Below are 15,532 nucleotides of genomic sequence, written 5' to 3'. Positions count from 1 at the left end.
TTTACCTTTATGTTAGCTTATTTTTCAGTTTTTTCCTTTTTTTTTAGTTTTTTTTATTTTTTATTTTTTTTAGTTTTTTACCTTTTTTTAGTTTTTTTAGTTTTTTTAGTTTTTTTAGTTTTTTAGCTTTTTTACTTTTTTTATTAGTTTTTAGTTTTTTTGTAGTTTTTGCCTTTTTTTAGTTTTTTCAGTTTTTTTTTTATTTTTTTATTGGTTTTTACCTTTATTTTAGCTTATTTTTCAGTTTTTTCCTTTTTTTTAGTTTTTTTTAGTTTTTAGTTTTTTTAGTTTTTTACCTTTTTTTAGTTTTTTTAGTTTTTTTAGTTTTTTAGCTTTTTTATTTTTTTTATTAGTTTTTAGTTTTTTTTGTAGTTTTTGCCTTTTTTTTAGTTTTTTTAGTTTTTTAGCTTTTTTATTAGTTTTTAGTTTTTTTTGTAGTTTTTGCCTTTTTTTAAGTTTGACAACTTATTTTTATATATATAGATAGTTTTTTTTTTTTTTACTTATGTCCTGGTCGTCATTTATACTCCCTGTGTCCCGGTGCTTTGTTGATTGCTAATCGAACATTCCTTTTGTCCTGGTCGCTTTCTCTTTGAGTGTCGTCATTTATTAGTTTTTTCCTTTTTTTCTTTTTAGTTTTTTATTGGTTTTTACCTTTATTTTAGCTTATTTTTCAGTTTTTTCCTTTTTTTTAGTTTTTTTTTATTTTTATTTTTTTTAGTTTTTTACCTTTTTTTAGTTTTTTTAGTTTTTTTAGTTTTTTAGCTTTTTTACTTTTTTTATTAGTTTTTAGTTTTTTTTTGTAGTTTTTGCCTTTTTTTAGTTTTTTCAGTTTTTTTTTTTAGTTTTTTATTGGTTTTTACCTTTATAGTTTTTTTAGTTTTTTAGCTTTTTTATTTTTTTTATTAGTTTTTAGTTTTTTTTGTAGTTTTTGCCTTTTTTTAGTTTTTTCAGTTTTGACGTCACCAGATCCAGTTTTTCAGGTGACGTCACCTGACACATCCATCCATCCATCCACAGACAACTTATTTTTATATATATAGATAGATATATATATATATGTTTTTAACTACGTAAAACTTGCGAATATACAACATTCTTCGATATCTCATTGTCTGTGCATATAAATAGATTGTCAGGTTTACCGACTCTTGAACTTGCAACATAAAATTGTCCATGGAAATAACAATCCGTATTCAGATCTATGCCTCATTATTCTAATGATTGCCCTTGAGCTTTGTTGATGGTGATTGCTAATCGAACATTCCCTGTGTCCCCGTCGTCATTTATATATCCCCCTGTGCCCCCGGCATCCCCGTTGTAGTTGTGTCCCTGTGTCCCGGTCGTCATTTATATTCCCAGTATCCCGGTCGTCATTTGTGTCCCAGTATCCCAGTCTGTAATTTCTCTTTGAGCGTCCCGGTTGTCATTTATATTCCATGTGTCCTGGTCGTCATTTGTGTCCCGGTCTGTAATTTATCTTTGAGTGTCCCGGTCGTCATTTATATCTCCCGGTCGTTATTTGTGTCCCAGTGTCCCAGTCTGCAATTTCTCTTTGAGTGTCCCGGTCGTCATTTGTATTCCCTGTGTCCCGGCTTTTATTTTTTTTTTCTCCTTTATTTTTCAGTTTTTTTCCTTTTTTAGTTTCTTTATCTTTTTCAATTTTTAGTTTTTTTATTAGTTTTTAGTTTTTTCTTTTTAGTTTTTTTGTAGTTTTTACCCTTTTTTGTAGTTTATACCTTTTTTTAGTTTTTTTAGTTTTTTTTTTCTTTTTAGTTTCTAGTTTTTACTTTTTTTGTTTTTTTTTAGTTTTTTAGCTTTTTAGTTTTTTAGTATTTTCTTTTTAGTTTTTTTCTCCTTTTGTATTAATGCTAAAGCCAAGGTTCGAGCCTGGAACCTCTCGGACCTAGAACCTGGAGCATAACGCTTTGCCAACTCAGCTACTTCCGCTTGAATACATTCGTTTTGAGCAGCTTCCTCGGCTGTTACCATTGTACCCGGTATCCCAGTCTGTAATTTCTCTTTGAGCGTCCCGGTCGTCATTTATATTCCCTCTGTCCCGGTCGTCATTTGTGTCCCGGTCTGTAATTTCTCTTTGAGTGTTTTTTTTCTTTTTAGCTTTTTTTAGTTTTTTACCTTTTTTCTTTTTTCAGTTTTCTTTTTCTTCTTTATTTTTCAGCGTCACTATGAAATACATATCGCCGAACCTTTGTTTTTTTAACTAAATTCTGGTAGGCATTGATGACCTTATCCAAGTCAAAATTCCAAAACCAATCATAATCGCTATCATTTTCAGTTTTGATATGTTTTGACTCTCGCTGTCCAGGTGGATTTTCATCTAACTGCGCGGTTTTGCGTTCTTTAGCCGCAAGCCTGTTTTCTTGCTGTTCTTGTGATTCCTCGGCACGCTTTCTTTTCTTACTTTCTCTATCAGCCGCAAGCCTGTTTTCGCGCAAGCCCCCCCCCCCCCCCCCCCGTGCGCGTAAGTCGTTACGTGCCATTGTAGTAGTGTCCCTGTGTCCCACCTGTGAATATAGATAGATATATATATATAAATATATATATATATATATACTAGCTGTTGGGGTGGCGCTTCGCGCCACCCCAACACCTAGTTGGTGGGGCGCTTCGCGCCCCCCCCAAGCCCCCCCGCGCGCGTAAGTCGTTACGCGCCATATTAGTTACGCGCCATTGTAGCTGTGTCCCTGTGTCCCACCTGTGAATAGAGATAGATATAAATATATATTTTTAACTACGTAAAACATGCGAATGTACAACATTCTGTGCATATAAATAGCATTTATATTCCCTGTGTCCCGGTCGTCATTTGTGTCCTGGTGTCCCAGTCGTCTTTTACATTCCCTCTGTCCCAGTGTCCCGGTCGTCATTTGTGTCCCGGTGTCCCGGTCTGTAATTTCTATTCAAACAATCCCTGTGTCTCGGTCGTCAATTATATATCCCGCCTGTGCCCCCGGCGTCCCCGTTGTAGTTGTGTCCCTGCCTCCCGGTCGTCATTTATAATCCCGGTCGTGATTTGTGTCCGGGTGTCCCAGTCTGTAATTTTTCTTTGAGGTTCCTGGTCGTCATTTATATTCCCTCTGTGTCGGTCGTCATTTGTCTCCCGGTCTGTAATTTATCTTTTAGTGTTTTTTCTTTTTAGTTTTTTTTAGTTTTTTACATTTTTTCATTTTTTTTTTTCTTCTTTATTTTTCAGCGTCACTATGAAGTACATATTGCCGAACCTTTGTTTTTTAACTTAAATCTGGTAGGCATTGATGACCTTATCCAAGTCAAAATCCCAAACCGAATCATCATCGCTATCATTTTCAGTTTTGATATGTTTTGACTCTCGCTTTCCAGGTGGATTTTCATCTAACTGCGCGGTTTTGCGTTCTTTAGCCGCAAGCCTGTTTCCTTGCTGTTCTTGTGATTCCTCGGCACGCTTTCTTTTCTTACTTTCTCTATCAGCTGCAAGCCTGTTTTCTTGCTGTTCTTGTGATTCCTCGGCATGATTTCTTTTCTTACTTTCTCTATCAGCAGCAAGTTTTTTGGTATAGACTCTTTGAACAGCTTCCTCGGCTGTTGCCATTGTAGGTTCTTCAGTCATTTTACAATTAAACATTTTTCCGTGAACGCATGTCTTAAATACCATTAATGACGTCACCGTCATAGCAAAATTGACGACAACTAACTTCATGACGTCAGCCGACACAGAAACATGACGTCACCTGATCCACAGACAGACAGACAGACAACTTATTTATATATATATAGATATATATATATATATATATATATATATATATTTTTGACTACGTAAAACTTGCGAATATACAACATTCTTGGCTGTCCCATTGTCTGTGCATATAAATAGATTGTCAGGTTTACCGACTCTTGAACATGCAACATATAATTGTCCATGGGAAAGACAATCTGTATTCAGATACCTCATTATTCTAATGATTGCCCTTGAGCTTTGTTGATGGTGATTGCTAATCGAACATTTCCTGTGTCCCCGTCGTCATTTATATATCCCCCTGTGCCCCCCAGCGTCCCCGTTGTTGTTGTTTCCCTGTGTCGGTCGTCATTTGTTTCCCGGTGTCCCAGTCTGTAATTTCTCTTTGAGTGTCGCGGTCGTCATTTATATTCCCTGTGTTCCGTTGTCCCGGTCGTCATTTTTGTCCCGGTCGTCATTTGTATTCCGGTCTGTAATTTCTCTTTGAATGTCCTGGTCGTCATTTATGTTCCCTGTGTCCCGGTCGTCATTTGTGTCCCAGTGCTTTGTTGATGGTGATTGCTAATCGAACATTCCTTGTGTTCCGGTTGCTTTCTCTTTGAGTGTCCCGGTCGTCATTTATATTCCCTATGTCCCGGTGTCCCGGTCGTCATTTGTGTCCCGATATATATCTATATATATAAAAATAAGTTGTCTGTCTGTGTGTCTGTCTGTGTGTCAGGTGACGTCATGTTTATGTGTTGACTGACGTCATCAAGCTAGTTGTCGTCATTTTTTCTACGACGGTGACGTCATCTATATATATATATATATAAATATCATTTTTGCTTTGACGGTGACGTCATTCAATATATTCAAGACATATGTTCACGTAGGAATCTATTAATGTTTAAGTTTAAAATGACTGATGAACTTACAATGGCAAAAGCCGATGAAGATGCTCAAAGAGTCTATGCCAAAAAACTTGCTGCTGATAGAGAAAGTCAGAAAAGAAAGCGTGCCGAGGAATCAAAAGAACAGCAAGGAAACAGGCTTGAGGCTGATAGAGAAAGAAAGACCAGAAAGCGTGCCGAGGAATCAAAAGAACAGCAAGGAAACAGGCTCGAGGCTGATAGAGAAAGAAAGAACAGAAAGCGTGCCGAGGAATCAAAAGAACAGCAAGGAAACAGGCTTGAGGCTGATAGAGAAAGAAAGAACAGAATGCGTGCCGAGGAACTACCAGAGCAACGCGGAAGCAGACTTGCTGCTAAAAGAGAAAGTGAAAAAAGAAGGCGTGCCGAGGAATTACAAGAACAGCAAGAAATCAGGCTTGCTGCTGATAGAGAAAGTAAGAAAAGAAAGCGTGCCGAGGAATCACAAGAACAGCAAGAAATCAGGCTTGCTGCTGATAGAGAAAGTAAGAAAAGAAAGCGTGCCGAGGAATCAGAATAACCTGAAAGTTATCGCCTGGCATTCAGGTACAACCCAGTCGATGATTATAGCTTGAGTAGATGTGTTCAAATCGGGACAATTTCTAAAATTTGTCCCTATTGCAAGGCCTTGAAATTCAATGGTGAAACAATGGGAATGTGTTGCGCCTCAGGAAAAGTTAAACTTCCTCTATTGGCTGCACCACCAGAGCCATTGAAGACTTTCCTTACTGGAACTACGTCAGAATCTAAGCGTTTTTTGTCACAAATCAGAAAATACAACTCATGTTTCCAAATGACGTCGTTTGGAGCCCAAATCGAAAATCCAGATCAATTTATGTGCTAAGTGAAAGAGCGATTCTCGCACCCAAAAATATAGACGTCCACGAAATCAACAATATTGTTTTGACCAAGATTCGAGACCAGGCAGTCCTTTACAAGTCAGTCGACACAGTTTTGGAACCAAATGAAGCGGTTAATTATCCATCTGAATTTTTAAATTCCATAGATCCTTCAGGGTTTCCACCACACGTGCTACAACTAAAAATAGGCGTACCAATAATACTTTTAAGAAATATCAACCCACCAAAGCTTTGCTATGGCACGCGACTTGCCGTAAAAAAAAACAATGGAAAACCTAATAGAGGCCACAATCTTGACAGGGCCTTATGAGGGTGAGGCTGTTCTTATTCCTCGCATTCCCATGATTCCAACGGATCTGCTTTTTCAATTTAAAAGATTGCAATTCCCAATTCGATTAGTATTTGCAATCACCATTAACAAAGCTCAAGGTCAATCATTAGAAAAATGTGGTATAGATCTTAATACTGATTGTTTTTCCCATGGACAATTGTACGTTGCATGTTCGAGGGTCGGTAAACCTGACAATGTATTTATATGCAGCGACAATTGGACTGCGAAGAATGTTCTATATTCGCAAGTTTTACGCAGTTAATTTGTATTGTATCTATCTATCTATCTATCTATATAAAAACGAGTTGTGTGGATGCATGTTTGTTTGTTTGTAAAAAGAGCGTTTGCATATGACGTCATTATTAGTACATACGGCTTTGTATATGCACAGACAATGGGAAAGCCAAGAATGTTGTTATTCGCAATTTTTACGTAGTTTGAAACACATATATAAATCTATCTATATTCACAGGTGGGACACAGGGACACAACTACAATGGCGCATAACTAATATGGCGCGTAACGACTTACGCGCGCGGGGGGGCTTGGGGGGGGCGCGAAGCGCCCCACCAACTAGTATATATATATATATATATATATATATATATATACTAGCTGTTGGGGTGGCGCTTCGCGCCACCCCAATACCTAGTTGGTGGGGCGCTTCGCGCCCCCCCAAGCCCCCCCGCGCGCGTAAGTCGTTACGTGCCATATTAGTTACGCGCCATTGTAGTTGTGTCCCTGTGTCCCACCTGTGAATAGAGATAGATATAAATATATGTTTTTAAGTACGTAAAACATGCGAATATACAACATTCTTCGCTGTCCCATTGTCTGTGCATATAAATAGATTGTCAGGTTTACTGACTCTTGAACATGCAACATATAATTGTCCATGGGAAAAACAATCCGTATTCAGATCTATACCTCATTATTCTAATGATGTGTCCCTGTGTCCCGGTCGTCATTTATATTCCCTGTGTCCCGGTCGTCATTTGTGTCCCGGTGTCCCAGTTTGTAATTTCTCTTTGAGTGTCCCGGTCGTCATTTATATTCCCTGTGTCCCGGTGAACTGGTCGTCATTTGTGTCCCGGTGTCCCGGTCTGTAATTTCTATTCGAACAATCCCTGTGTCCTGGTCGTCATTTATATATCCCGCCTGTGCCTCCGGCGTCCCTGTTGTAGTTGTGTCCCTGTGTCCCGGTCGTCATTTATATTCCCTGTGTCCCGGTCGTGATTTGTGTCCGGATGTCCCAGTCTGTAATTTCTCTTTGAGGTTCCTCTGTCTCGGTCTAATGACGTCACCGTCAAAGCAAAAATGACGACAACTAATTTCATGACGTCAGTCGACACAGAAACATGACGTCACCTGATCCACAGACAGACAGACAACTTATTTTTATATATATAGATATATATATATATATATATATATATATATATATATATATATATATATATATATATACATATACTAGCTGTTGGCCCCCCCCCCCCAAGCTGCCCCCCCAAGCCCCCCGCGCGGCTAAGTCGCTACGCGTCATATTAGTTACGCGCCATTGTAGTTGTGTCCCTATGTCCCACCTGTGAATATAGATAGATTTATATATGTGTTTCAAACTACGTAAAAATTGCGAATATACAACATTCTTGGCTTTCCCATTGTCTGTGCATATACAAAGCCGTATGTACTAATAATGACGTTAAATGCAAACGCTCTTTTTACAAACAAACAAACATGCATACACACAACTCGTTTTTATATAGATAGATAGATAGATAGATACAATACAAATTAACTGCGTAAAACTTGCGAATATACAACATTCTTCGCTGTCCAATTGTCGCTGCATATAAATAGATTGTCAGGTTTACCGACCCTCGAACATGCAACGTACAATTGTCCATGGGAAAAACAATCAGTATTAAGATCTTTACCACATTTTTCTAATGATTGACCATGAGCTTTGTTAATGGTGATTGCAAATGCTAATCGAATTGGGAATTGCAATCTCTTAAATTGAAAAGGCAGATACGTTGGAATCATGGGAATGCGAGGAATAAGAACACCCTCCCCCTCAAAAGGCCCTGTCAAGATTGTGGCCTCTATTACGTTTTCCATTGTTTTTTTACGGCAAGTCGCGTGCCATTGCAAAGCTTTGGTGGGTTGATATTTCTTAAAAGTATTATTGGTACGCCTATTTTTAGTTGTAGCACGTGTGGTGGAAACCCTGAAAGATTCAGGGAATTAAGAAATTCAGATGGATAATTAACCACTTCATTTGGTTCCAAAACTGTGTCGACTGACTTGTAAAGGACTGCCTGGTCTCGAATCTTGGTCAAAACAATATTGTTGATTTCGTGGACGTTTATATTTTTGGGTGCGAGAATCGCTCTTTCACTTAGCCATTTATTATTTTTATAATTTTTTAGAATATTCGGAAATACTTTTTCAATCAATTCATTTTTGGACGTCACTAAATTACAGAAATCAGCAGGTAGTAGTATACGTCCTGAAATTGAGTCTACTGGGAGCTTTCCGTTTCCAATTGCCAGCAATTGATCTGAAAATGTTTGCCAGAGTCATCGTTTTGCAATCGGACACGCATATTTGTAGTTAATTTTAATGTTTTTACGTGTGCCCATAAATTAGAATTTTTCAGGCAAGCATTCATTTCGTCTGCAGGAGTTGATCTAGGTATTATAGGTAATGTTTGCCTGAAATCTCCCGCAAGCAATATTAATGTGCTGCCAAAGGGTTTCGACTTCCCTCGCAAATCTTTCAAGCATTGGTCCAGAGCCTCGAGCGATTTTTTGTGTGCCATTGTGCACTCATCCCAAATAATAAGTTTGCATTGCTGCAATACTTTACCCATCCCAGATGATTTGGAAATATTGCACGTGGGAGTTTCTGTAGAATGCGAATTCAGAGGCAATTTCAAAGCGGAATGAGCAGTTCTTCCACCAGGCAGCAATGTTGCGGCTATTCCGGACGACGTAACAACGTTTGTGGTATTACCGTCATTTATAACTGCATCTCGCAAATGAATGTATTGTTCAGAGCGGAGCTTGGTCTGATTCAGGCGGATATATAGCAAACGTTCTGATTCAATTTTAGCATACATATCACCGACGAATTGGTGAAACAATTCACGGCATTTTAAAATATAATTTTCTTCATCCTGCCGAATCATTAGTCTATAGGAATAATAATGCATTGCACTGCATTTCTTATTCATTTCTTTGTTAGTGGCTGGATTCATCAATTTAATATTAAAGTGATAGCCGTCGGCTCCATCCCAAAAAATGATAGGATATTGTAGGGCATCGTAGCATCGATGAATTTCAGCAATTCTTAACAACTGAGCGTTTCGCTTATGAAGAATAATATCTCGAGGTAAAAACTGATCACCGACCATAACGATTGCCACTTCGTCGATAGTTGGAGCATTGTATCTACGCACATGTTGGCCAGGAGGCGTTTTGTCACCGGAAATAACAATTTTAAGCGTATCAGTAGGCATCAAATCGATGGCTGTTTTTAACAGACGCACTAAATTATTATTTTCGTGGAAAAGATGTTGCGACTGGGAAACGATTGTCCTTTCAACGTTGGGAGAAATTTCGCAACGTGTATTCAATTCAGAATTTCTATCACTGATGAAGTACAATTGTAAAAATTTATTATTCTTGCCTGAGAATGGTAGAAGGGACCCTGCTCTATGATAAATTTGCCCTTTTACTTTGAAAGTAGACATAAATTGATCTGGATTTTCGATTTGGGCTCCAAACGACGTCATTTGGAAACATGAGTTATATATTCTGATTTGTTTCAAAAAACGCTTAGATTCTGACGTAGTTCCAGTAAGGAAAGTCTTCAATGGCTCTGGTGGTGCAGCCAATAGAGGAAGTTTAACTTTTCCTGAGGCGCAACACATTCCCATTGTTTCACCATTGAATTTCAAGGCCTTGCAATAGGGACAAATTTTAGACATAGTCCCGATTTGAACACATCTACTCAAGCTATTATCATCGACTGGGCTGTACCTGAATGCCAGGCGATAACTTTTAGGTTGCTCTGATTCCTCGGCACGCATTCTTTTCTTACTTTCTCTATCAGCAGCAAGCCTGATTTCTTGCTGTTCTTGTGATTCCTCGCCACGCCGTCTTTTTTCACTTTCTCTTTTAGCAGCAAGTCCGGTTTCATGTTGCTCTGGTAGTTCCTCGGCACGCCTTCTTTTTTCACTTTCTCTTTTTTAGCAGCAAGTCTGCTTTCGCGTGGCTCTGGTAGTTCCTCGGCACGCTTTCTGTTCTTTCTTTCTCTATCAGCCTCAAGCCTGTTTCCTTGCTGTTCTTTTGATTCCTCGGCACGCTTTCTTTTCTGACTTTCTCTATCAGCAGCAAGTTTTTTGGCATATACTCTTTGAGCATCTTCCTCGGCTGTTGCCATTGTAAGTTCATCAGTCATTTTAAAGTTAAACATTAAAAGATTTCTACGTGAACGCATGTCTTATATATCTTTAATGACGTCACCGTCATAAAAAAATTACGACAACTAACTTCATGACGTCAGTCAACACACAAACATGACGTCACCTGACACACACATCCACAGACAACTTATTTTTATATATAGAGATAGATAGATATAGATAGATAGATAGAAGATGTCCTGGTGTCCCGGTCGTCATTTGTGTCCCGATGTCCCGGTCTGTAATTTCGTCAGTCGACAAACATAACGTCAGTCAACACACAAACATGACGTCACTCGACACAGAGACACACAGAAAACCTATTTATATATATATAGATAGAAGATAAGTTGTATCTCCGTCTGTTACACTGTCTATATATATATATAAATAAGTTGTATGTATTTTTGTGTTGAAGGTTTGCATTTGACGTCTGAAAAATAAGAAGAAAAAGAAAACTGAAAAAAGAAAAAAAGGTAAAAAACTGAAAAAAACTAAGAAGGAAAAAACCTAAAAAAGAAGAAAAAAACTAAAAAAAAAAAAAAAAAAAAAAAACAAATAAAAAAAGGTAAAAAAGAGAAAAAAGCTAAAAAAACAAAAAAGCTAAAAAGAAGAGAAAACATATATATATATATATAATATATATATATATATATATATATATATATATATATATATATATATATATATATATATATATATATATATATATATATATATATATACATATATATATATATATATATATATATATATATATATATACATATATATATATATATATATAAATAAAAAAAAGAGAAAAAACTAAAAGGAAAGAAAAAAGTAAAAAGGAAAAAAATTTAAAAAAGAAAAAACTAAATAAAGAAAAAACCTAAAAAGAAAAATAATAAAAAATAAAAAAAAATAAAAAAAAATAAAACTAAAAAAAAGAGAAAAACTAAAAAAAATAAATAAAAGAAATAAAAGAAAAAACTAAAAAAGAAAAAAACTAAAAAAAAATAAAGAAAAAAAAATAAAAAGAAAAAAAAACTAGAAAAAAAGAAAAAAATTAAAAAAGGTAAAAAACTAAAAAGAAAAAAAGCTAAAAAAAACTAAAAAATCCACAAAACCAAAAATAGAAAAAACTAAAAAAGAAAAAAAATTAAAGCATGTTTGTTTTTTTGTATGTTTGAGGGTTTGCATATGAAGTCTGAAAAATAAAGAAGAAAATTAAGACTGAAAAAGAAAAAAAGGTAAAAAACTAAAAAGAAAAAATTAAAAAACTAAAAAAGCTAAAAAACTAAAAAAATAGAAAAATCTTAAAAAGTTGATCTTGTTGTAAATGGTCCAGGTTATTTATTTGTCTTCTAGGCATTATGGAACTAATTTAAATGCTTTTTGTAAATATACTAATTCCACTTAAGGGTGAGGGCGGAAATGATGTAATTTATTCATTTGAAATGTACTAATAAAAATGATGTCAATTATACGATTTTTCTTTTCGACCCTGTTTCTTGCATAATTTATCTTGCATCATAGGCACTAATTACGATACAACCACTACTGAGGCAAACATGATGTATGTATGCTTCTAAACATGACATTACCCGCGGCTTTTTTTGCTCTTAATTAAGGCTCTTAACTAATTTTCTGAAGCTTTTAACCTATATAGATCGGTTTTTCGTCAGAAAATCTCAGGATACCAATTTTTGGGAAAAAAGTGTATTCGAGAAAAATTACGTAAATAAATATATACTTCTTAACTTTAACAAAATTTAAAACTTCTTTGTGTGGTTAATCCACAAAGTATGAAGCAAAACATAAGGAAATTTGCTGGGCTCACGCCTAATCTTATATACTTAGCAAATTAGATGTTTACAGGTTACTGCAGAGCTTGTGAAACACGCACAATTAATTGGGATTTTTACAAGAGTTGGAAATTTTATGAGCGGATGTAGAAAGAAAAATTCAGTGGAAATAATTAAGAGATTGAGTCTGATGAGAATTGAGATAACTATTCATACACAGTCACCACACAATGCTTATATGGAGATAAACCCCCATACCCGTCAGCTCAGGTTAGAATAGGAATCTCTAAGGAAGAAGGCATAGTTCTGAGAAAACAATAAAGGTAGGCTTAGTACCTACTCTTGTAGAAAATGTTCTCATAGGACGAGAGTTTGGACATATCGGAAATCTCCAATCCTAAGAAGCGACTTCTATAATATTGGGGTATGTGGAATTGACCAGACAAACTTGTATAGAAAATGAGATGTGTAAAATTTTTTGGGGGGGAAACTTTTTGAAACATAACAAACTACAAACTTATTTAAAAATTGGATATTTCGGGAGTATTGGCAGTGTCGTCCATTTGCAAAGAATTCGTTGCCTAATTCGAGCAGTCATTGATTCTGTCATTAAGATTCTCCAATATTGGCATTGAAATTCGTTTGTTCGGTTGAAATTAATATCAAATTTATCTTATCCAATCGCAGCATAGAAAGGAGTCAGGCAAGGTGGTCTGCTATCCCCGTATATATTTTTAAGTGAGCTTGCTGATTATCTGCAAATGTTGTCTCCAATTGTTTTTTTTTCTTTTTTTTTTTTTTTAATGCTGGTGTTAGTCATATTGCTAATGCTGGTGACGTACTATTAGTTAGACATATTAGATCGAGCTTCGCTAAAAATATGCACAGTCTGACTGATTATCTAGGCAAAGTGAGACTTTCTACGAATGCTTCTAAATACCAGTTTCTTTGTTTTGATATTTCTAACCCTGCTCCTCCTTAACTGGGGGTAAAATACTACTCGATTATGTTTCGAATATCAAATGGCTTTTTATCACTTTTTCGGTTATTATTTCGGCTACATCCTCGTGTTTGGTTGCTAATGCTCTACAGTCTATCCGTGTCCTTATAGAAATCATTCCGTATATGAAAGGGGTTGTCCCCTCCTCAACGCCTCGCTCTTTACGCTAAAGTTTAACTCTTTGTCACAACTCTACTTTTCAAAACAATAAAAAATACTTTAGCGTAAAGAGCAAGGTATTGTGGAGGAGACGAACTCCCTTATATACGTAATATTTCATGTTCGTTTTAAGTTTTAATGCTTCCAATTACTTCCAGTTGAAAAAAATGTGTTTATGTCCTCATTGTTTTTATAAATAATGCTATAAAATCCTACACCTCCTTCATGGAAATTTTCTTTCTTCATGACAAATTCCTTCATGGAAAGATCCTCCCACATAACCCCTTCTCCCCACCAAGAAAAAAGTCCCTCTGAAAACGTCTGTTCACTTCATAATAATCATTACTATAAGTAAACAATGGTCAAAGTTTGTAACTTATAGCCCCTCCCCCTGGGACTCTGGGGGATTAAGTCGTCCCCAAATACATAGTTGTTAGGTTTTTGACTAAGCTGGGCAGAATGGCTATCTCAAAATTTTGATCCGGCAACTTTGGGGCAAAAAATTGCGTGGGAGGGGGCCTAGATGCCCTCCAATTTTTTAGTCACTTAAAAAGGGCACTAGAACTTCTAATTTACGTTAGAATGAGCCCTCTTGCGACAGTCTAGGACAACTGGGTCGATACGATCACCCCTGGGAAAAAAACAACAAACAAACGAACACGCATCCGTGATATGTCGTCTGGCAAAACACAAAATTCCACATTTTTGTAGATAGGAGCTTGAAACTTCTACAGTAGGGTTCTCTAATACACTGAATCTGACGGGTTTATTTTAATTACGATTCTATGACTTTTTAGGGGTGTTTTTCCCTATTTTCTAAAATAATGCAAATTTTCTCAGTAGCTTTTGATGGTTAAGACTAAACTTGTTGAAACTTATATATTTAAAATCAGCATTAAAATGTGGTTCTTTTGATGTAACTATTGGTTAAAATTTCTGTTTTTTAGACTTTTGGTTACTATTGAGCTGGGACGCTCCTTCAAACAGTTCGTTGCCACGAACTGTTTGAAATCTTGCCAAATAGAGGAAAGAAGAATTGTCGAAGTTTGTGTAAACCTCACGATAGTGTTTGCTCTCCATCAACTCTGTCTCTGTCTGGTTTCCAGCATATAATGCAGAATAAACACATTCTTTAGTTAAGGACTGGTTTTTTTTACTTTGAATTTTTATTATATCTACCAAGATGGTATTTACCATTATCTTCCAAGATGAATCGCATTATAACTATCAAGATGGTATGTATCCACCAACCGAAAGATTATTCCTTGTTTTGAAAAATTATTCTTTGTTTTGCTATTATATCTTCCAGGATGGTATTTACCATTATGTACCAAGATGGATGGTAATATATTTACCGAGATAGTGTATATCTACCAAGATGGTATATATCTACCAACCGAACTTGTTTTGGACTTGCCCACCCATTAGTACTTATTAACGAAATTTCTAAAGCTCTAAGGGCTAATTCCCCGAAAAGGAAGACTGCTAGTTTTCTTCTCGGCTAGTTAATCCCTGTACTAGTAAATTGGACATAGTGTGGATATAGATGACAGAGTGATGTTATTTCTTTTTAATTTTTTGTTTACGTTGTGCTTCTATTTGTATTACTTGTAGTATATATTTTTTGTTTTTTTTTCGCTTTTATTTTTTTTTAATATAACGGGTTATACTTACTAACTTACTTTATAAATCGAAAGGAGGGACAAGCTGTTCCTAGTAGAAGATAAGGCATTAATGAGAAGAGAAATGTTTATAGGTCCATTTGGTAGCCGAAGACCTTAAGATTCAGAGGTTCCCTATCAAAGGTTTGAAAAATTAAGATGTCACCTGTTATATGAGTTGTCTTCTGAAAACTCTTCATTTTGCAAATCAACTAAAAAAGGTAAGTAACGACAAGAGCATGATTTTTGCCAAGACTCTCCTTTTGGCTAACTTGTTTTGATTAACAAGTTCCCCCGTCTTTTTTAAAAGTTGATTTTACGTTTCCAAATATATATTTCTATTGTTTTTCCTTATGGCTGTCTGTTTTGTTCTGTCAATCGTTTTTATGTGTTTTTTTTTCGGTTTAAAAATTAAGAGAAGCATCAATTCGTGGAGGTTAATAAATTAAATTACACTTTTTCTACCTAGCGTTCAAATTAGTCACTATTTCTACTCTCAAACACAACATAATCCCCCCCCCCCCATTTACTTTAATTTAGCTTTAATTTTTTAATGTTTGAATTATTGTAATTTGATTTGATTTTAATTATTTTTTTTTTTTTTATGTTTTTC

The 15,532-nt window shown here is 35.7% G+C and overlaps 3 protein-coding genes across 3 annotated transcripts in view; all 3 read left to right on the top strand.

Moving 5' to 3' along the window:
* Positions 1 to 14,950, top strand: part of LOC136025038 (ubiquitin carboxyl-terminal hydrolase 7-like) — a 50,836-nt gene extending 35,886 nt beyond the window's left edge. The window contains exon 3 of the mRNA XM_065700703.1: positions 14,206 to 14,950. Coding sequence (XP_065556775.1) covers positions 14,206 to 14,223 — 18 coding nt within the window. The 3' untranslated portion in view covers positions 14,224 to 14,950. The remainder of the gene's footprint in view (positions 1 to 14,205) is intronic.
* LOC136025011 (histone-lysine N-methyltransferase, H3 lysine-79 specific-like) overlaps positions 1 to 15,532 on the top strand; it is a 469,133-nt gene that overhangs the window by 296,281 nt on the left and 157,320 nt on the right. The window lies entirely within an intron of this gene.
* LOC136025019 (trichohyalin-like) overlaps positions 1 to 15,532 on the top strand; it is a gene marked incomplete at its 5' end in the record, with an annotated part of 228,437 nt that overhangs the window by 196,376 nt on the left and 16,529 nt on the right. Inside the window, 1 exon segment of the mRNA XM_065700678.1 lies at positions 15,015 to 15,140. Coding sequence (XP_065556750.1) covers positions 15,015 to 15,040 — 26 coding nt within the window.

The sequence above is a fragment of the Artemia franciscana genome, chromosome 1 (assembly GCF_032884065.1).
Source record: "Artemia franciscana chromosome 1, ASM3288406v1, whole genome shotgun sequence".
NCBI lineage: Eukaryota > Metazoa > Arthropoda > Branchiopoda > Anostraca > Artemiidae > Artemia > Artemia franciscana.
The sequence above is the reverse complement of the archived record's forward strand: the minus strand, read 5'-3'. Positions and strand labels throughout refer to the sequence as shown.